This window comes from Cornus florida, unplaced genomic scaffold (genome assembly GCF_030987335.1).
Source record: "Cornus florida cultivar Cherokee Brave unplaced genomic scaffold, ASM3098733v1 CherokeeBrave_3.0.0_Hap2_Chr03, whole genome shotgun sequence".
Lineage (NCBI taxonomy): Eukaryota > Viridiplantae > Streptophyta > Magnoliopsida > Cornales > Cornaceae > Cornus > Cornus florida.
The window spans coordinates 27,293,346-27,315,920 of record NW_026775573.1 but is presented as its reverse complement, the minus strand read 5'-3'; the positions used below and the strand labels follow the sequence as shown (position 1 = coordinate 27,315,920).

At 37.5% G+C, this 22,575-nt stretch overlaps 1 protein-coding gene across 1 annotated transcript in view; it reads left to right on the top strand.

Moving 5' to 3' along the window:
• The window catches only part of LOC132300050 (protein DWD HYPERSENSITIVE TO UV-B 1), a 51,489-nt gene extending 29,918 nt beyond the window's left edge, over positions 1 to 21,571 (top strand). Inside the window, exons 8-10 of the mRNA XM_059796989.1 lie at positions 7,563 to 7,619; positions 21,005 to 21,067; positions 21,156 to 21,571. Coding sequence (XP_059652972.1) covers positions 7,563 to 7,619; positions 21,005 to 21,067; positions 21,156 to 21,242 — 207 coding nt within the window. The 3' untranslated portion in view covers positions 21,243 to 21,571. The remainder of the gene's footprint in view (positions 1 to 7,562; positions 7,620 to 21,004; positions 21,068 to 21,155) is intronic.
• Positions 21,572 to 22,575: the final 1,004 nt, after the last annotated feature.

The window sequence follows — 22,575 nt, the reverse complement described above, 5'->3', positions numbered from 1 at the left end:
TAGCAATTTTTATTTCTTTCCTCCTGTCTTCCGTCCAATTTTGGAGGGATAACAAAACGTGGCTGAGGAGGGATGCTTCATCCCTCGCTTTCTCCCTCTATTCCCTGTCGTCCAACCAAACCATGAAAGAATATTTCATCCTTTCTCCTTCCTTCCTTCCAACCAAACAAAGCATTAGAGAAGCCGATCATAGAGCGTATGATGATAGAGATTAGAGAAGCTAGATACAAAGCACACAATGATATTTATTTCTAAAATAGGTATACAAACTTGCTAAGTTAAGTGAGAGGAAGCTTAGAGAATCTAAAAATATTAAGTGCATTAAGAGTGAGGATCTAAGGGTCTTATTGAAAGATGATGAAATTATAGAGAGGTGGAAAAGTAACATTGAGAAGTTGCTAATTAAAAACTATATAAAAAGCTTTGGTTTAGAATAATGTGGTAGAGATTAGAGAGAATAATTTTTTTCTCTCGTGATCTGGGCATGTGAGGTTAAAATAGATTGCGAAAGATGATAACAGGAAAGACACTTGAGATTATATGCCATCCCTATTGAGACTTGGAACAGTTAGGTGATGATGACTCATCTTTCTAACTAAATTGTTCAATAAGATAATAGTAACTAAAATAAATGACTAATGAGTGGCATAGAACTATTATTAATATCAAAATAAATGGAATATTAACAAGTCATGGTATGAAATTTTTGGGGAGAGTTATTGAACAACGATTAATGCATAATGTTAACAACCATCTACTCCAAAAGCTTAAGAGGGTGTAACTTAATATATAAATCCTTCAACACGCCCCCTCACATGTGGCCTTCTTTTTGGTCCAACACGTGTTTTTCAATTTTTTAATTAGGGTGACGGTGAGGTTTGAACTTGAGGCCTTTAGCTCTGATACCATGTTAACAACCATCTACTCCAAAAGCTTAAGCTGTTAGAGAGGGTGTAACTTAATATATAAATCCTTCAACACATAAAATATGGTATCAGATAATCAATTTGATTCTAGTTCTGACAGGTTAGAAATAGAATTTGTTTACTTAGTAAGGAGATTAAAGAAGAGGTATAGAGAGAAAAAGAAGGATCTCTATTAGTTTCATAGATTTGGAGAAAGAATATGGTAGGTGCTTAGAAAAGGATGGAGCCACTATGAGATATATTGGCGTGCTAAAGGATATGTATAAATAAATTATGACCATTGTAAGAACAATTGTAGGAGAAACAAGTGAATTTTCAATTATTGTTGGTTTACATTAATAATCAACATTAACTTCATATCTTTTCGGGGTTAGGGATAATCTAACAAAAACACATTCAGGATGAGTTTCCATGGCGTATGCTATTTGCTTATAAAATCGTTTTCATTAATGATATTAGAGCAAGGATAAGTGACCAACGGGCCAGTAGCCTAGCGGTATCAAGCCCTTATTTCCCAAAAGGAGGTCAGGGGTTCAAGCCACAGTGGAGGCATGCATGTGTGAGTACCAACTAAGAAAAAGAGAGCAAGGATAAGTGCTAAATAAGAGGCTTGAGGGGAACGTTAGAATCAAGAGGGTTTAAGACAAGCAGGATTAAAACTGAAACATATTAAAATTACCTTTAATAAAACTAGAACCAGAAGAACGGATGTAGTTACAATCAAAGATCACGAGATCCTAAAAAGTGAACATTTTCATTACCTGGGGTCGATTATGTACAAAAAGAGAAAATTTGCGAAGATAATCATAAAATTAGAAAATGATGGATTAAATGGAGGGATGCTTGTGCTTCTGCCATATTGTGCGATCGACATTTTATAGAACGGCCACGAGATTAATATACTTTACCTAACAAAATGGGGAGTGTCAATGAAATAACGTACTCATAAAATGAATCTTGTAGAATTGTGAATGTTGATATGGATTTGAGTTAATGGGTTAAAAAAGATAAAATTAGAAATGAACAATTTCATGAGATGGTTAAAGAAGCACCTCTTAAGCATAAAATGAGAGAAAACTAATCAAAATGGTTTGGTCATGTTCATCGTCGGCCGATAACTGCACCAGTTAGGAAAAGTGGCATGGTCATGACTGATGGTAATGCTAGTGGAAGGGGAAGAGTGGAAGACCGAAACTAACATGTGTTAGATATGGAAAGAATATAATAGAATATGGTTTAATGGATGCTCTTAGAGTGGATGGTGAAATAGGATTCATTTAGTCAATACCAAATAGGCTTCGTGGAGTCTGAGTTATGGCTAGGATTGATGTGCTATTTACAAATTATACATTTGACTTTGAAATGTATAAAACAGAAAAGATTAATATATTTTAGGTAAGAGTGGGGTTATAGATTTTATATAGACTGGGACAGATATCTCCAGAATCAGTAACTTATTCCCAAAAAGCAAGCTGCATTCTTTCCTATCTTTCTTTTTTATTTCGCTGAATTCTTTCAACAGTCAATCCTTGGGATATTTATTTTTTATTTTTTCCTTCCTTCAGATCGTCTAAAACTATCCAACGATAACGGAATACCATCCTATTTTGCTTGAAGCTTTGCAATGACCAGTTGGTCAAGATATGGAAATAAGATATTTTCCATAGAGTTAGGACAAGACCTATTTTATTGCTACTACAAAAGGAAACTCTCCTTGTTTTCCATCTCAATAATTGAGGTGCATAATATTCGTTTTTAATTTTAGGCTTCTAGAGGCATGATTGTGAAGAAGTAGAATATTGCTTGAAGATGTTCCAATAAATCTGTATTGCATGGTTCTGGATGAAGTGGGTGACTACTTTCCGTATTTGAATTTCTTTTCCCAATTTAAAACAACACATGGCCACAAAAAATGGTTCCTGAAAAGTTTTATTAGGTTGACTTCTCTCTCTTTGTGCTGACTAAAATTCACTTTGTAATTTCATCTACTGTAACATCAAAACTCAAGCATGACAATCTCTTCTGTTGGTTCATTCGCACTTAGTGTTGGCAAATTTTGTCACCAAAACTGGAGTCTGTATTTTTGTATATATTTTTTTTAATGTTAGATAAGTTATGGTCAGAAAGCTCATGATCCAGGAATTATTGAAGATCATGACAAGGCAAAAAGAGTAAATTCATCATGACAAGGCTAAAAGAGTAAATTCACCTCTTCAATACCTAAGTCACCAATTAGGGTTCTTATTTTATGCATCCATATTGTAATCATGATTAGAATGCTTAAATACGTTTCCTTGTGAAAAATCGAATTATATGAAGATCAAGAAAAGTTGGATTTGAGTTACCTTTCATTGCTTTCAATGGACCCTAACTGCCCAAGGATGACCTTCCGTTACCTCCCTTTTTTTCTCAGGGGGTAGAGATTATGGAATTTGTCTCATTATTTACCCAGATTTTAGGATAGTGAGATATCCATATATTATTTTCCTCCTTACAAGTCTCCAAATCCTTTGCCAAAAACAGCCATGTTCATCAATGTTAATGAATGGATTGCGAAACCTCCCTAATCATTACCAGAACAGATCTTAATTTTGATTCGAGTTGCTTTCATATTTATGTTTGTTTACATTCAGGGGTATACTTAATCCTTTCCTATCTTCTAGCCTGACTAAGCAACTCATTTACTTCTATATTGATGTTATTACTTCTATTTTGATTCTAAAGAATGTAATAGTAACTTAGATGATTAGCCCTCACTTTTAGTCAGAAATAATTCTTAAATGATTAGCTTTTCATGAATATGGCAAGAAGACGTGTAGAAACTAATAATTTATCAGGTAGAAAGGCAATCACGATTCAAGGCATCTCTGGTCATGCGAGAAATTCATAAAATAGGGAAAAAGGGCGCTCCCACTAAGCAAATGCACCCTTTGAGCTAAGTGGTGTGCCTACCTATGGACCAAAGAGAAGGAAACATTCATGATTTCTGACAAGTCTAAATTTGCTTAGTGAGAGAGCATAACGCCAGTATTCTCCTCTATAGAATTCTAAATCGTTATCCAAGGCTCTAATATGTCGGAACTCAAACCTAGAGGGGTGGTGACTAAGTCTAATGGAATAACTAACTTTTCAAATTTTAATTTTAACTTTATTCAAATTTCACTTTATTAGTTAGTTATCCACGTGTCTCAATCACAAACATGCAAACATTCAAACATACAAATCAGTAAATAAAATAAAGGAGAGACACAGGATGTTTTACTCAGAAGGGGAAAAATCACGGGATTCTTGATATATGAGAAAGGTATTACACACTAGGTTAACCCGACCCTCAAAAACTATTTAGTTACTTCTAACCTAGATTCACGTGAAACTCTCCACCCGAGCTCTTGACGCTGCCAGTCAACGAATCTGTTTGTCACGTGATCTGCTCATAGTTGTTCAATCGTTCTTCACAAATAATGTAATTGATTTGTTGTTTGATAGTTAGGAAGCATGGATGCACCTAAAAGATCAATTAATCTGCATCGGGCACCCACACGGATCAGACACGGCTTGACACGTGTCGGACATACCAAAAGACATGGGTGGAGGCAGAGAATTTTAAATACATTTCATGTATTATATGAAAATTTTACACAATCTTTGATCTGAAAGTGCACTTGCGAAAGTCAGAACTAGTCTTGGTGCGGAGCTGAATTAATTGACCACTCGCCTTTTATTCTAGGGTGAAAAATGAGATCTCTTCTTTCATTGTATTTGGGTTTGCAGACTGTATTTTAAAGTTAAAGCTGTTCAGGGTTTGATTGTGGAGAGATTTGATGGATAGATTTTCATCTGGGGTGGAAGATTAACTAGATCAAGAGTATGTTGTCGAGCCTATCTACATACCTTGTGCCTTTTCCATTTCTCCAGCGTCAGGAGCTATGAGGCTGGAAAAACATGTACTTTATTTGGGGGTTTGAGGGAGGAATTCAAATTTCACCTAATCTACCAGGAGTTGGACTTGGAAATTAGAAGGCTTAATTGCTCAATAGACCTTATTTAGGTAAGTGGTTTAAAGATTTTTTCGAAGCGGGGTAACGTTTGAGAATTTTTTTGAAAAGGGTTGGAGTCACGAAATATGGAGGTGACAAGGATGGCTAAACTACAATGGAGTTGGGCTCATAGCTAAGAGCAGGAAGGAATTAAGAAAGGGTGGATATAACTTTGTAAATATATCCACAAGGTGATTGGAGAGGGTAATAAGGTGCACTTTTTGCCTGATAAATGGTTTTGGATGATGCTTCAAAAGGATTCTTTCTAGACCTATATGGGATTGTCATGGATAAGGACACATCAGACACCAGAGGTGTAAATTTGAGATGTCAAGTAGGGTGGTGCATGATTAGGAGGTAGAGGTGGTTGTGGAGTTGCTTGAAACTTTATTTACAATGGATTACACCAAAGGAGAGAGATCTGAGAAATGAGGTTCTTCAGGGTCGAGGTATCCAAAAAATTAAAAAAAAATAAAAAAAAAAAGAAAAAAAAAAAAAGAAAGGAAAGAAAGAAAAAAAACAGAGTCAAGGGGAGTATGTGGTTATGTGATGTTACAAGGTGTTGACTAGAGCTATAAACAGATGTTCTTCTTAAAAAGGCATATGAGGTTTTAGTGTCCCTTCCAAAGTAGGGTTTTTGCATGGTTGACAGTTCATTTGGAGAGAGCCTCGTGATTAATAATGAGCAGAGAAGTCCTCCCGAGTGTGTAAGGAGGAAAGACAATTGTGGATCATCATCTAAGAAGTCCTCCCTAGTGTGTAAGGAGGCAAGGGAGTGGTGGATCATCATCTAATTCACCCCGGAGCTTTTGGATGTCACAAGGTATTTTGGATATCATTGGTAAATTTAGTAATTTACTTAGAAAGTTAGCATGATGAAGGTAATCTGAATATCATCGGCAAATTTACTTAGAAAGTTAGCATGATGAAGAAGATTCAAAATGCAGCATCTTTGTTTGATGTGGTGTATTTTGGGAAGAGGACGACATCATTTGAAGGATGGAGGATCTAAATTATAAGTGGAAGAGCATTTTTTAGCATACTGTATAGTTGGGTGGCCAGGAGGGTGAACCTATCTCCTAAGACTAATGGGTTGCAGAGAATTTGGATTAGTCTGTTTGTTGAGGAGTATATCACTCTTTTGGTATAAGCTGCTTGTACTTTAGTTGATCCCTTCTGGTGCTCATCAATAACATCTTTTTACTTAAAAACTTGAGTTGATCCCTTTGGTGCTCATCAATAACTTCTTTTTACTTAAAAGGAGAGAGTAATTTAAGTTGGACATACTAAAAGGAAACAAGAATGCCATAAAGAACATAGGTAGAAGCAGGTGAGAGTAGACAATGACCCATGTTTTGACTTATGGTATATCCCTAGATAAAGCAAAATGAACAAAACAATGTGCGGCTGAGCCAAGTAATTGGGCATTGTTAAGTTCAATCAAGTCAAAATTTGGATGGTGGATGAACTCTACTCTAACATCACCAATCTGATAATCTGAACATGCATGCTAAATTTTCCCAGAGTCAAATATCCGAAGTCTAACTAATTAAATACCCAAGGAATTTGTAATAAATTGAAAATATATTGACCATCAAAATGAACACAGACGATAATTCTTTTTTTGGAGTCGGAACATTCCTAAGAAATTGAACAAATTGTGCTTATCAGAATTGAACTATCTGAAATCTAATTTGTTTGGGGAAGTTGGACCCCGCTTCTCTAACTGTATCTCTGATCAATATATTAACTCATATATCAAGAGTTGTAAATGTTGGATATCTAATCTGCCTAGGAAAGTAGAACTCCATTCCTATGTGATATAATTACTAAAGCATAAAGTACGAAAATTGAGATAAGTGGCTGAAACTGAAAATCTGAACTACCCTATGCTGAAAATTTGATATCCGATTTATGGAGGGGTTCCTGGGCACTGAATAGGAAATCATGTAATCTCATTCTGGTGCATATTTAGAAAATAACAAAAGGCATCCTTTTTTTTTTTTGTCGGTGAGGGGGGAGGCATAAATAGTTAAAATTCTGAAGGTTCTAGTGAAGTGTTAATGAGGGGGGAGGAGAAAGACTCTTGGTTAAAGCTTGATACTGTCAACCTGAAAGAAAAGGGAAAAAAGTAAAGGGTAAAAACATATGAGGTGGGGTAGGGATTGATGCAATTACCTAGAGACATGCTGCCATTTGGGAGCTATTTTTTGTTTTAGTTGAGTAGAGGTTCTCCTTCCTCTAAAGTTCTTCGGGTTCATCATAGTTTGTGTGTTTTTGTGTGTGTGTGTGTGTGTGAGAGAGAGAGAGAGAGAGAGAGAGAGATGCTTCTAGGTGAAATAACAAAAAGGAAAGTAACGCGAATCATAATTATCAAATTTTAGATATAATAATTGCAGGGAACAGACGGAAATGCAAGAAATATTTTTCTAAAAAAATATCTAAGGATGCCACTCTCAGCAATCAATCATTCATACTAGGTGCTATTCTTCCCTCCTGCAAAATGAGTTTTATATTTACATGCAATACCATGTAATTACTGTTCTTTAATATATTTAAAGGTTCAATGACAGAGATTGTATTTGTTGCTCTTGTGCAGGGCAAAGGTTCAGGGGCTTCAATGTTTGTACAGTCTTTGAGGGGTGATCCTTTTAGAGTGAGTTTTCATTTTTTTTAGATGCTCAGGCTTTCCTTTTTCTTGCAGAGAAGTTGATTTATTAAAAGTTCTATGCAAATTTTTCCACTACTTTCATGTTTGGAGCAGAATATTCTACACTTGGCAAAATTTCCTTACTGTTTTTTCTTTTTTCTCTCCCCATTTCTGGAAAAGTAAACTTTCTGAAATACCGGTTGGTTATTTCATTTCCCTTGCCCATTTAATGTCATTCTCTACAACAATAACTATGGTTACATACTTGGTAGTTGTGGGAGTTTCAAGAACCATTTTCTGGATCTACTTACCTGAAACATAAAAGACTTCCTTATTCATCTTTAGTCAGCTTATTATGCTTTGTGCAGAAGCAATTTTTGCTTGGAAAGTTCTCGTGTTTATTGTTGTATTAAGTTTTTCTATGCACAGTGCAATTGAGCCTCCAAATATCTTGTCTAGAAAGAGCTCCATCGTAGCTGTCTCTTTCTTTCTTGACATTCTTTCATTTATATTTTGTGACCTCGTTCAATGTCATCTTGTACATTTGTGCACTTGTTAAATATTCATTTCCCATACAATATGTTTAAATTATTAATGCATTACCCTTAGAAAATAGCCATAGTTCGATAAAATTTTCAAGGTGGCCAGACTCCATAGTTTGAAGTTAATATTTTTCCTGTTAAATATTGTATTTTAAAGGTTGTTCTTATTTTAATAGATAAATTTGGTGCATCATGCATATATTTTTAATACAATACGCATGTTTAGCAGCTAAAATTTCAGAAATCCAAGTTATGGTAATAGAATCTCTCATTTGCTTTTCGTTGCTATTTTCTTGTTTGTTAATCTGGTACCCGATATTCTGACAGTATTTGAAGTTTGAAACTATGAATAACAGTATGTTATTTTACTTACCTTTATATGGCAAAATGGCAGGTCTTTAAAAGGCATTTAGGCATTGGACTTGATAAGTTCATTTGTTTCCTCACATTGTATGTGGTGATTTGTTTGTATGTTCTGGTGCAGTCAGTGATTTTATAACTTTGTGAGTTTTGGAAACTTTCCACATGTTCTGATTTCTGGAAACTTCCTGATTTTATGTAAATTTCTGATTTTTAGCAACTTTCCTTATTGTAATAAATCCACTTCTTGTAGGATTGCTAGGGGACTCTATATAAAGGGTAGCTAGGGTATTGGAGAGAGGGTGATCGATATTATTCGTAATAGAATTGCAGGAACTATTTTGTGCTCTTCTTTTCTCCTTGTTCTAGCATTCTCTTCCTTATTTGTCTATCTCTCGCTTTCTTTAGATGACAATTATTTGTCCTCTCTTAGTAAGGCAGCATCAGTTGGTATCAGAGCACATGTTTTGGCTTTTTAACTGCTAAATCATGCCTCCACGACAACAACCTAGAGGACGTTGCACGATGCAAGGTCCAGCCGAGCCCTTAGCCCGGCAAATCCAAAACGAAGTTGAGAATCAAAGGGAAGTTGAGATGTTGAACCAACTTGACGGTTAACAACGGCCAGCCGGTTGTTGACAACTTTCCGGTGGAGGATGACCTGTTTTACATTGGAAGTTTTGCAGAAAATCCGTTTTATGTTTCGTGGTGCCATAGATTACCCGATGATCAGACCGAGACAAATATTAAAATTGAGATTCCTGAGTTTCACTGGAGTCTTTAGGCAGAGGAGTTAATCGATTGGCTAAATACCATTGAACGTTCTTTTTAATACCACAAGATTTCCGACACAAGAAGGTCAAACTCGTTGCTATTCATTTAAGAGGTAAAGCATTGGCATGGTGGGAGCAACTACGGATTACCTAGAAGTGTAGAGGTAAGCCAAAGATCATAGAATGGGAAAAGGTGAAGAAAAGGTCGAAGGAACAATTTTTGCCTTTTGATTATGTCCAAATGATGTACCAAGGTTTGCATAATGTGAAGCTAGGAGGCCGTAGTGTAGAAGATTAGACTGAACAAACGGGGTCCAAAATGTGGGACATCAGCTGCCATTTGTTGGTGGAGTTAGAGAGCAGGTTGCTACTGTTGGAAACCACCAAAATTATGGAAGGACAACAGGTCAAAATCGATGCGGAGACCTTGGGATGAGGTTTTACAACCATGGAGAGCTTGGGCATAGTTCAGCATTGTGCTGAAATCTTTTTAATGGAGGAAAACAACTTTTGATTGAGTAAGATGATGCAACCTCGGAGGTAGAGCCAAAATATGATGAGTTCCTGGAGGAAAAGGATAATGATATCTTATTGGTGATGTAGGTGAATCCTTGGTTATGCGAAGGTCACTTTTGCTTTCGACACATGAGGATATTACTCTCCGAATAGTTTATGTTGGTAGCAAGGAAGTAGGCATTGGAAAGACTACACCAATTATGACCTTTGCCTATGTGGGAGGATTTGATTATTAAAGTTGCACCCTCTCTAACAGCTTAAGCTTTTAGAGTAGATGGTGGTTAACATGGTATTAGAGCCAAAGGTTTTGAGCTCAAACCTCATTGTCACCTTGATAATTAAAAAAAATTTGAAGCACGTGTTGGATCAAAAAGAAGGCCACATGTGAGGGGCGTGTTGAAGAATTTAAATATTAACACTTTTAGAATAGATGGTTGTTAACAGCCTGGAATGTGAGCAAATAGAAAAGTAGATGCAAGGGGAGGGAGGAGGCAGGAAATCCAGATGAAGTTAAGGAATTCAACATGGCGAAAGAAGAGGACGATGACAAGAAATTTGCTAATGAAGGTGAGCAACATGGATTAGTTGATGACAATTTCCAAGTTACATATCCCACGTGGTATGGAAGAATTCGGGCGTCAAGTTGATGAAGGATTATCATGTGAGCATATTGTGAAGTTTTTATTTCGGCAAATGCCAATGAATATACTTTAGTGTTGTGTCTTGGTGGTTCTCATAGAAATGAATAGTATGCTAATGTGGCAGGCAAAACTTGTTTAGTTCGGATTAACTTTGGTGTAAAGTTTCTTACTCCTCTTGCTGATTGTTTTGAGAATGATATCATGCATCTCGAGGTTTGGAAATATGAGGACCCAACTGATTGTTATTTTAATATGCACGTTCAATGAAACCAAACAAAAAAGAAGAAGAAATAAAGCAAGATTTTGTAGCATTAATATCAAGTCTTCAATGGTATGAAATCTTGTTCATACTAATATATCTTTCCAACCCGGGGAGACTAATGTAGTGACTATAAACCTTGTGATTTGTTAAATTTGGATGCGGAAATAAGAAATGTAAATCAATAATAAGTGGAAGATGGAAAACAAAGAGATTTACGTGGTTCGACACTGGGGCCTACATCCATGGACAAAGAGTCACTATGGGTTACATTTCCATTATTCAGATGTGTGTTTTGTTTCAGTACAAAGAGCCTATAAATAGGCATGGTAGAGATAAGAAAATATGGAAGGTGTACAATAGTCAAAGGAGGCACCGTGATTGGTGGATGATTTTGCTCCACCGTTATATAGAAATATTTATAGTTGGAAGGAAATTACCCGGATCACCGTGATTGGTGGAGTATTTTGCTCCACAATTATATAAAAATATTTATATATTTCAACACTCCCCCTCAAGTTCGAGCATGAATATCATGAATGCCCAACTTGCCAAAGAAACGCCTCGAAAGATGATGAGAAGGTATCTGGAACAAAGCTAGGAAATTGACTATATCTTCCCGGGGAAAATAAACTGGAACTCGCCAAGGAAAATGACCAAAACTACGCCGGGGAAAATGGTTGGAACTAAGCTGGGAAAATGGCCGGAACAACGCCAGGAAATGGGCCGGAACTATGCCAGGAAATGACCAAAACTCGCCGGTAAATGGGCCGGAACAATGCCGGGAAATGGACTGGAACTATGCCGGGAAATGGAATGTGAAGAGTGAAGACATAGAGAATATGCTCCATGATAATAATACCAGTACTCCCCATTAAATTATAGATGGGATTACAAGAACATCTAGGCTCTGATACCATGTTAAATTTGGATGCGGAAATAAGAAATGTAAATCAAGAATAAGCGGAAGATGGAAAACACATAAATTTACTTGGTTCGTCACTAAGGCCTACATCCATGAACAAAGAGCCACTAAGGGCTACATTTCTATTATTCAGATGTGTGTTTTGTTTCGGTACAAAGAGCCTATATATAGTCATGGTAAAGGTAAGAAAATATTGCAGATGTACAATAGTCAAATGAGGCAACATGATTGGTGGATGATTTTGCTCCACCGTTATATAGAAATATTTATAGTTGGAAGGAAATTGCCTAGATCACCGTTATTGGTGGAGGATTTTGCTCCACAATTATATAGAAATATTTATATATTTCAACATGATTTTTGGAAACTTTCCATATTCTGATGCTTGGAAACTTTCCATGTTCTGATCGTTGGAAACTTCTTGATTTTATTTAAATTTAGGATTTTTAGTAACTTTCCTTTATTGTAATAAAGCTAATTATAGTAGGATTGCTAGGAGACTCCTTATAGAGGCTAATTGGATAGAGGGGTGGAGTTCTTAATAGAATTGCAGCAACTATTTTGTGCTCCTATTTGCCAACTTGTTTTATAGCATTCTCTTCCTTGTTTGTTTGTTTCTCTTGCTTTAGACCACAATTGCTTGTCCTCTCTTGGTAAGGTGGCATCAGTTGGCATCCAAGCATAGGTTTCGGCCTTTCGATTGCTTAGTCATGCCTCCACGACAATAACCTAGAGTAGGACCGAGGACGAGGACGTTGCAGGACGCAAGGTCCAGCCGAGCCCTTACTCTAGCAAGTCCAAAACAAAGTTGTAAATCTGCAGAGACAAGTTGAGATGTTGACATGTTATCGACCTGCCAGTTAACGACCAGCCGGTTGATGAAAACTTCTCGGTGGAGGATGACCTATCCAACATCGGAACTTTTTTGGAAAATCTGATTTATGTTTCGCGACGCCATAGATCACTTGATGATCGGACTAGTCGTCGTTGGGAGGCAAATATTAAAATTGAGTTTCTTGACTTTCACGGGAGTCTTAAGGCGGAGGAGTTCATCTGTTGGCTAAATACCATTGAACGTATTTTTGAATACCACAAAATACCCGATCACAAGAAAGTCAAGCTCGTAAAAGTCAAGCTCGTAGCTATTCATTTGAAAGCTAGAGCATCGAAATGGTGGGAGTAACTATGGCTTACCCAGAAGCGTAGAGGTAAGTCAAAGATCGTAGAATGGGAAAAGATGAAGAAAAGGTTGAAGGAACAATGCAAGGAGGCCGTACTATGGAAGATTACGCTTAGGAATTTTATCAGCTGATTGAGTGCAATGGCCTATTGGAGAGTGAAGAACAGATTGTGGCACGCTATATTAGCAGACTAAAACCACACAAACAAGAAGTTCTGCTCTTGCATTCATTTTGGTCAGTTTAGAAGGCTTATTAGAGGGCTCCAGTGGTAGAGAAACAACAGAACAAGCCAATTTCGGGTTCTCCAGCCATCCTCTTTGTCTCTTCATTCCGATGCGGCAATGTTTACCTACTTTCGTAAAAGTTTTTTTTGGGCAACGGTTTTTCGACTGGCTGTCCGACTTTAACGAAGATTGACTCAACTCAGATGACTTTCTAGAATATTGAGACACAATTCTCTGCCCAGAGAATCTTCATAGCCAGCAGTCCTTATCGCACCTGTAGCTCTAGATATGTAGACCCAGCAAATGACTCAGGACCAGCATGGAGAATGCTCTGTCTAATAAGGAACTCTTGATCTATCAGAAAGCTAGAGTGGCTCGGTTAAAGGATAATTATAGGTGCACATCTGACTATCAGTCAACAGTTCTGGTCACTGTGTTGACGTGGAAGGGACTGCTCCTTCAAAGGATGATGGAGCATCTCACTCTGATCCCTCAAACTTGCTTGACCTTGCATTCTGGTTCAAATTCATGAGAGAGAGAGAGAGAGAATTTTGTATCTCTATATATTGTGTATAACCCTTAAGCCAAAATGAGGCTTATATAAAGGAAAAGACTTATAACCTAATTACACAATGTTACTTAATTACACAATAATCCTAACTACTATGGGTAATTACATAATGACCCAATATAAATATATATATACATAAACTTTCTAACACTCCCCCTCAAGCTGGAGAATATATATCAAATAATCCCAACTTGGAATAGATAGTCCTTAACCGGTTATGACCCAGTGCTTTGGTTAACATATCAGCTAGTTGATCTTCAGACTTCACAAATGGAGTAGAGATGCTCCCACTTAATATTTTTTCTCGAATAAAGTGACAATCAACCTCAATATGTTTGGTTCTCTCATGAAATACAGGATTTGATGTAATGTGAACAGCTGCTTGGTTATCACAGAAAAATGGAGTAGGAGCTTCAACTGTCAACCCAAGTTCTTTTAGAAAATGTTGTATCCATGTCAACTCACTAATGGTATGGGCCATTGCCCTGTACTCAGCTTCAACACTAGATCGAGCTACCACCGTTTGCTTTTTACTTTTCCATGTAACAAGATTTCCTCCTACAAATGTATAGTAGCCTGTAGTAGATATCTTATCTGAAGGAGAACCAGCCCAGTTAGCATCTATAAAACCTTCCACCCTGAGATGACCATTTGATTTGTATAGTAACCCAAAACCTGGAGCTTGCTTGAGATATCGGATAATCCGAAGAACAACAATCCAATGTGGCATTCTAGGAGCTCCCATAAACTGACTTACAACACTAACTGCATATGAAATATCAGGTCGAGTGATAGTGAGATAAATTAATTTCCCAACAAGGCGACGAAATCTGACCGGGTCATTAAATAGATCACCCTCATCAGACACAAGTTTTGTATTTGAATCCATAGGAGCACAACCGGATGACCACCTAACATACCCGTTTCTTCTAGCAAGTCCAACACATATTTTTGTTGAGATAAACTTATACCCTCCTTGGATCTAGCAACTTCAATACCTAAGAAGTACCTAAGTTTACCCAAGTCTTTAGTGTGGAATCGATCTTGTAGAAATAACTTCAACTTAGCAATGCCTTTAGAATCATCACCTGTGATCACAATATTGTCTACATACACCACAAGAAAAATGAAGCCAGCTTTAGTGCGCAGGTGAAATACCGAATGATCGGTCTGGCATCTGCTAAGACCAAATTCTAATGCCACCTCAGAGAATTTTCCAAACCAAGCTCGTGGAGATTGTTTCAATCCATATAGGGCTTTTTTAAGGTGACAAACAATGTGATGATACTCCCCCTGAGCAACAAACCCAGGTGGTTGCTCCATCTAAACTTTTTCAACCAGGTCACCATGTAAGAAGGCATTTTTGACATCCAATTGAAACAACGGCCAGTTACAATTGGCAGCAATGGAAATAAGAACCCGAATAGAAGAAATCTTAGCAACAAGGGAAAAAGTCTCATCATAATCGACACCATAAGTCTGAGTGTACCCCTTTGCCACCAGACGAGCCTTCAACCGCTCAATAGACCCATTGTGAAGGTATTTAACTGTGTAGACCCACTTACAACCAACCGTTTTGGAGCTGGAGGTAAGGGAACAAGATCCCATGTTCGATTACGGTGAGGGGCATCCATTTCATCTACCATGGCTTGTCGCCAACCCGAATCAGAGAGAGCATCCTGCAAAGTTTTGGGAACAAAGGTAGCAGACACTTTGGATAAAAAAACAAGATAAAGAGGATGAAATATGACGGTAGGAGACAAAGTTAGAAATGGGATGTGAAGTAACACATGACTGAATACCTTTACGGAGAGCAATAGGCAAATCATCGGGTAAAGGCGTCAGATTCGAAGACTCTGAAGGAGATGGAGGGAGTGAAGTAGGCGGTCGAGGTCGTCAAGTATAAACCTGCAATGGGACAACGGAGTGAGGAGGTGCGGAAGCAGGAAACGGAGAGGGAACCGAGGGCATAGGTGGCTCAGAAGTAATATCGAGAGGAGTAGTAGAATCAGAAAAATATGGGAGAGACTCAGAAAATGTGACATCAGCACTAGTGAAATAGCGTTGAAAATGAGGACTGTAACAACGATAGCCCTTTTGAGTGCGAGAATACCCAAGAAAAACACACTTAGTGGCACGAGGGTCGAGTTTATCAAGACCAGGTCCAAGGTTATGGACATAACACACACATCCAAAGACCCGCGGAGTAAGATTAAATGATGCGGAGTCGGAAAATAGAACAGAATGAGGAGATTTACCTTTTAACACTGACGAGGGCATCCGATTAATAAGATGACATATCGTAAGAACAACATCACTCCAAAATCGTTTGGGAACATACATATGAAATAATAGGGCACGACAGACTTTTAGGAGATGACGATTTTTACGTTCAGCTACTCCGTTTTGTTGCGGAGTATAAGTACTAGATGATTGATGAATGATGCCTTTAGCATGAAAATAAGTCTCAAAAGGGTCTGAGAAATATTCTTTGGCATTGTCAGAACGTAAAACTTTAATGGAACACCCAAATTGAGTTTTGATTTCTTTGCGAAATATTTGGAAAATAGAGAACAACTTAGAACGATTTTTCATAAAAAACAACCAAGTCATCCCAGAATGATCATCCACAAAAGTCACAAAATAATGAAATCCATTAATAGAAATATGTTTTATTAGTCCCCATACATCTGAATGAACTAACTGAAATGGACTAGCAACATGATTATTAGCTCTCGGTTTGAAAGATACACGACAATGCTTACTAAGCTGACATGTTTCACAAGACATGGACTCAATACGACTAAGACCAGGGACTTGACGTTGCAAAACTGATAATGATGGGTGGCCGAGATGACAATGCCACTGGAAAGAAGACAAAGATGATTGAAGACAAAGATGATTGAAGAGCCGTAGGAGATGGTGTAAGATCGAAGTAATACAAGCCACCTACTTCATGTCCCGTACCAATCCTCTTCCTCGTCTTGAGGTCCTGAAAAAGACAACATGTGGGATAAAAATGTAACGGAACAGTTAAGAGATTTAGTAATTTTACTAATGGACAACAAATTAAAAGGGAATTGAGGAAACGTATAACACAGAGGAAAGGGACATAGAAGAGGTAAGATGAATAGTATCCAAACCCAAAACTTTAGTTGATGATCCATTAGCAAGAGTAACACTTTGAGAGGAAGGAACAGACTGAAAATCAGATAAGAGATGAGAACTACGAGTCATGTGATCGGATGTGCTAGAGTCAAGAATCCAGGGACTCTGACTAGAGGACAAAAGACATGCAGGGGCACTACTTGATTGGGCAAAGGACCCCATGAAGATGAGGTGGAAGGCCGTTGTTGAGATAGAGACTGAGCATACTCATTGCGAGGAATTGTGACGATAGCAGTCTCAATAACCACATGTGGAGCAGTGAGTGTGGCAGAGAAAGAAGAATCCCCGTCATTAGAAGTCACTTGATGTGCATAAGAAGAAGGTGGCGGTTTCCTATGAAGATCCCAACAGTAATTGACAGTGTGATTAGTAAGACCGCAGTGAGTGCAAAGTTTTGAGTCTCTGCCTCTGCCACGACCACGAGTAAAACGACCACCACCGCCACGAGAAGACTGAAAGCCACCCTGGTTCACAACTAAGGCAGAACGTTCACTGCTAGGAGGAGCAGTGACACCACTTGAAGCACCCCTTGAAGCGCCACTAGATAAAGTAGCACGCTGGAGCCTGGATAACATATCAGGAAGAGAAGGAAGTGCAGGGTTACCCAAAATCTGTGCTCGAACAGGTTCATATTCTTGTGACAATCCTGTGAGAACCCCGAACAACATTAAAATCCTCACGTTGTTGTTGCATGGCTTTCACATCAGAGGTGATGGGTTGATACAAGTTTATTTCTTCACAAAGTCCCATTGCTCGTGAGAGGTATTCTTCTAAATTGTGAGTCCTTTGCTGGAGGTCAAAAAATTGTCTACACACCTCATAAATTCGAGTTATATTACCAGTACCTGAATATAACTGTTGGAGTCGGGTCCATATCTCCTTGGCAGTGTCTAGATATAACAAGTTGGAGCTAATATGAGGTTCAATACAATTCAGCATTAAGTAGATGATCTGAACATCCCTTTATTCCCATGAACTGAAATCAGCATCACTGTCTTTGGGTTTATCCTTAACCAAATGAGTGCCAAAGCCTTTGGCTTTCAGGAAAATGGCTACCGACTTGGCCCATAAAATGTAATTTTTTCCATTAAGCTTGACTGAAGTTATTGGTGGATTGAAGGAGGTAGAAGATAACAAGTTTGGACTGGTAGCCATGGAAAAGATAACAAAAAAACAAACCTGGGGAAAAAATTGCAGAATTTGTATTCGGTCGGATCTGGGCAGTCGGGCCGGATCTGGGCAACCGGGTTGGAACTGGGCTGGATCAAAACCAGGTCTCTGCTATCCCAGTTTTAGTAAACCAAGGTTGGAATAGCATCACGCGTAGCCAAACACGGTTGTTCTTCTTCACAACCCATTGACAGACGCTGGCAAGCATGCAGCGGCGACGGCAACCCAAGCACATGCAGCGGCCGTCTCAATAATCAGCGACACCACATCGAATCAGAACCTCTGCAACTTCCGACCAAGAGAAAAGACGAATCGATGAAGCCTCACCTCTGCAAATGACGATGGTGGATGCCGGCGAGCTTGCTGACAACCAAAGCGGCAACAACACGAGTAGCCAAAGGGGCTTCAGATCTGACGACGACGAATGAGGCTTCAGATCTGAAGACGACGACGACGACGAATGAGGCTCTCAACCTGCCGGCGACCAAAACTTCCGGCAAAGACACCAACAACACTCTCGCGATTCCGATCGCGATTCCAATCTCATACAGGAACAACACAATTGTCATTTCCCACACCCGTGAATTCATATAGCTCTGATACCATGTTCAAATTCATGAGAGAGAGAGAGAGAGAATTCTGTATCTCTATATATTGTGTATAACCCTTAAGCCAAAATGAGGCTTATATAAAGGAAAAGACTTATAACCTAATTACACAATGTTACTTAATTACACAATAATCCTAACTACTATGGGTAATTACATAATGACCCAACATAAATATATATATACATAAACATTCTAACACATTCCAATTCCAGCAGTTCCGCCAAGACGCAGCCCACTTTTAAGGGCAAATCAGCCACTACAGCAGTGCAAAATGTGGAACAGCAGCTGCCATTTGTTGGTTAGAGAGCATGCTGCCACTGTTTGGAAACCACCAAAATTATTGGAGGACAACAGGTCAAAATCGATGTTGAGACCTTGGGATGAGGTGTTACAAGTGTGCAGAGCCTATGCATAGATTGGTGGCGTGCAGAAAACTTTTTAATGGAGGAAAACAACTTTTGATTGAGGAAGATGATGCAACCTCGGAGGTTGAACCAAAATATGATGATTTTCCGGAAGAAAAGGATAATGATATGTTAATGCCGGATGTAGGCAGATCCTTGGTTATGCGAAATTCACTTTTGCTTCTGACACGAGAATGATGAATTCAAGGAATTCAACATGGAAAAAGAAGGGGATGATGTACCCCAAAGGTTGGCCTTGCTGGAAAAGACATGGGCCTTGGTGCCTCATGAAGCATTAGGTCTCAGGATCGATTCTTGCTAGGTGCAAACAATTCCTTGGAGGGGGGTGTGTGAGTGCCAACTAGGAAAAAATAAAAGAAAATAAAGAAGAGGATGTTGACAAGAAATTTGCTAATGAAAGTGAGCAATATGGATTAGTTGTTGATCAAGTCAATGAAATTTCCAAATTACATGTCCAAGACAGTGTGGAAGAATTCGGGCATCAAATTGATGAAGGATCATCATGTGAGCGGATTGGCAATGAACAATATGCTTCTGTGGCATGCTAAACTTGTCCAAGACGGTATGGAAGAATTTGGGCATCAAATTGATGAAGGATCATCATGTGAGCAGATTGTGATTGAGAGTGAAGAAGTTTTTATTTCGAAAAGTTCCAGTCAAGATATTTTAGTGTGTCGTGTCTTGGAGATTCTCATGGCAATGAACAGTATGCTTCTGTGGCATGCTAAACTTGTTTGGTTGGGATTGACTTTGGTGCAATGTTTGATGGCTATTTTAATATGCATGTTCACCGTGAAGTACTCTTTATACCTAGTACTTCACGTGACTTCTTTCTAACCTGCGGGGACTACATTAATGTAGTGACTATCAACTTTGTGATTTTCGGAAACTTTCCATTTTCTGATTTTTGGAAACCTCCTGACTTTGTGTAATTTTCTAATTTTTAGTAACTTTTCTTTATTGTTATAAAGCCAATTATTGTACGATTGTTGGGAGACTATATAAAGGGTGGTTGTGGTATTGGAGAGGGGGTGATCAATATTTTTGTGCTCTTATTTTGTGATCTTATTTTCTCCTTGTTCTAGCATTCTTTTCCTTCTTTGTTTATCTGTCTCTCTCTTGCTTTAGACGACAATTGTTTGTCCTCTCTTGGTAAGGCAGCATCATGTTCTAAAATAAAATGCCCTCTTTTGGCTCCCTTCACCCTGTCAAATTATCAAATGAAGGACTGACTGCGCCTGTAGGAGATCAATATAGGATTTACTTTAGTCTATCCTACAGGTGACTGTTAAGGGGGATCAAGTAATAATCATTTAGAAAGATATTAGATATAAGGCAGGGCATACTTTTTTTTTTTTGGGTGTAAATAAGGCAGGGCATACTTAAGAAAATCATAAAATGAAATTTGAACAATCATCATGATAAACGTGATTTTGATAGTTCTTTGGATTCAAGTATCCCTATATAAATCAGGGAAATTGTGAATGGGTTTAGTTTGGTGACTTGGATGAAATGACCTTAATTGGTTTTTCCCCCATAATTACTTGTGATTTTGTAGGTTTGTAGGGGTTTAGGAGAAAGGACTATCATATTTGTATCTTTCAGTTATATATATATTGAAACTTATGATGATTAAAAGGTCCCACCTTGTGATATCTTAATCTAGCACTTCCCTCAGGGTTGCATCAACATCACTTACACCTGATATGCAGAGTACATTATGTGGAAAACCCTTGGTGGACACGTATGCAAGATAGTCCTTGTCATGTTTTTTCTTTAATAGATTGACAACCAGCTTCCAGATATTTGACCTACCAAGGTTTTCGGGTAATTGTTTATGAGCCTTAATTGTAACTTAAGAGATGAGAAAGGTGGCCGAATGTAGTGTTATAAATTTTTTCAAAATCTTTTATTTATTATAAATTTTTTCTGTTTGTATCATAATATGCTGCTTTTGTATTATTTCATTACCTGGTTTCTTTGTTATCAGATTTTTATGATTTTTGCTTGTGTTCTTGCTCCCAGGACTTCAATATGAGTGTCTTAGCAGCGTATATACGTCCGAACTCAAACTCAGAGATTGTCAAGGTTCATTTTGTGCCTTAGCTTTTTTTTTTTTTTTCCCCCTGTTGAATGTTCTCTGATACATATGAAATAATTGAGGTTCAATTTGCAGGTGAATTTGCTAGCATCCAATGACTATGCTAAAGATATCTATGACGACGACGACCAATCTCGCCCATCCTATAGTATGGGAGGTTAATGCAGCCACCATTTGTACATGGAGTTTAAACCTGTATTGTTCCCTTTTCTTTCTATTAATATAGTGGAAAGGATGGTTTGGCTTGGTGAGTTCTAGTTTAGAAATATAAAAAGTACTCTGTATACATAGTACTTAAATATTTTTAAATATAATTATATGCTTACTGTATTTTCAATGGAGAAGTGACTTATAGGAAAATACCATCCAGTTATGACTATGGAAAATGAATTTTGGTTTTTTCCAAAATTGTTTTTATTAGGAAATTGAATATTGTAATGATTGGCATTGATGAGCATCAAGGGTTCCATCCTGTACTGATTTTATCTGAATCCGTTACACCACGACCGGTATTGTGAATCAAATCCATTATAAAATGGGGAGTTCGAGATCTTAAAAGCGCTCAAACTATTTAGCCCTATCTGTCATTACTCCTGCAGGCCCAAAGAATCTTGCTAGTCGCAGTTTTACTGATGAGAAGGAAGTTTGGAAATTAACTTGGAAAAAAAAAAGTTTGAAATTAATTCGGCAAGGAAATTCAATTATTCCAAAGTCTGTATGAAATGCTTCCAGTTTAGTTTAATTTAAGAGCTAAAAGAGCGTGGAGGTTTGAGTCATCCTCAAGGCATAATATTGAGAATCTTCATTGCATGAGCAATTCAGTAAGAGAGCTCCGATCGAATCGGTATTGATAGCATATTTCTCATCAGGTTATGTGCAAGGTGTTTTTAAACCGTGGATTATATACCATGTGATGAAAGATATAATTATTAAAATTCTATTCACAAGCGTACCATTAATTTATATATACTTTTTAAAATTTAATTTTCTATATCAAGTGCAACGCGATAAGAAATTTATTGTGAAAAAAACAAAAAAATCATATATGCTTTTTAATTGAATTTTTTAACACGATATTGATTTCATGTTGTTTCTGCTTCTACATAATGCGTAGAAGTCGGCCCATATGTTGTGTACTAGGTGTTTTGAGTGGAAGTAATTGTTGATTTATTAGTTTGTAAAGAATGAAGAATCTGTTTAGTTAATTTTTTATATATATAATTTTATTAGCAAGCAAAATAGTGCATCAGTTTTTTTGAGTTATGCCGGCAGAAGTTTTTAGGAGATAATGGTTGAAGACTTCTGTGAAAAATTAAGTCAATTAAATTGAACAACTCTACGTAGTATGAATGGTTTACAATATGATTTTGTTATTGATATTTAGGAAAAAAAAAAAAAAAAAAAAAAAAAAAGATATTTCATAATTTGAAGGGTTGTTTTTCTCTTATATTAGTAATCATGGCTCTAAATATTGATTTGAATTTAGCCCATGAGG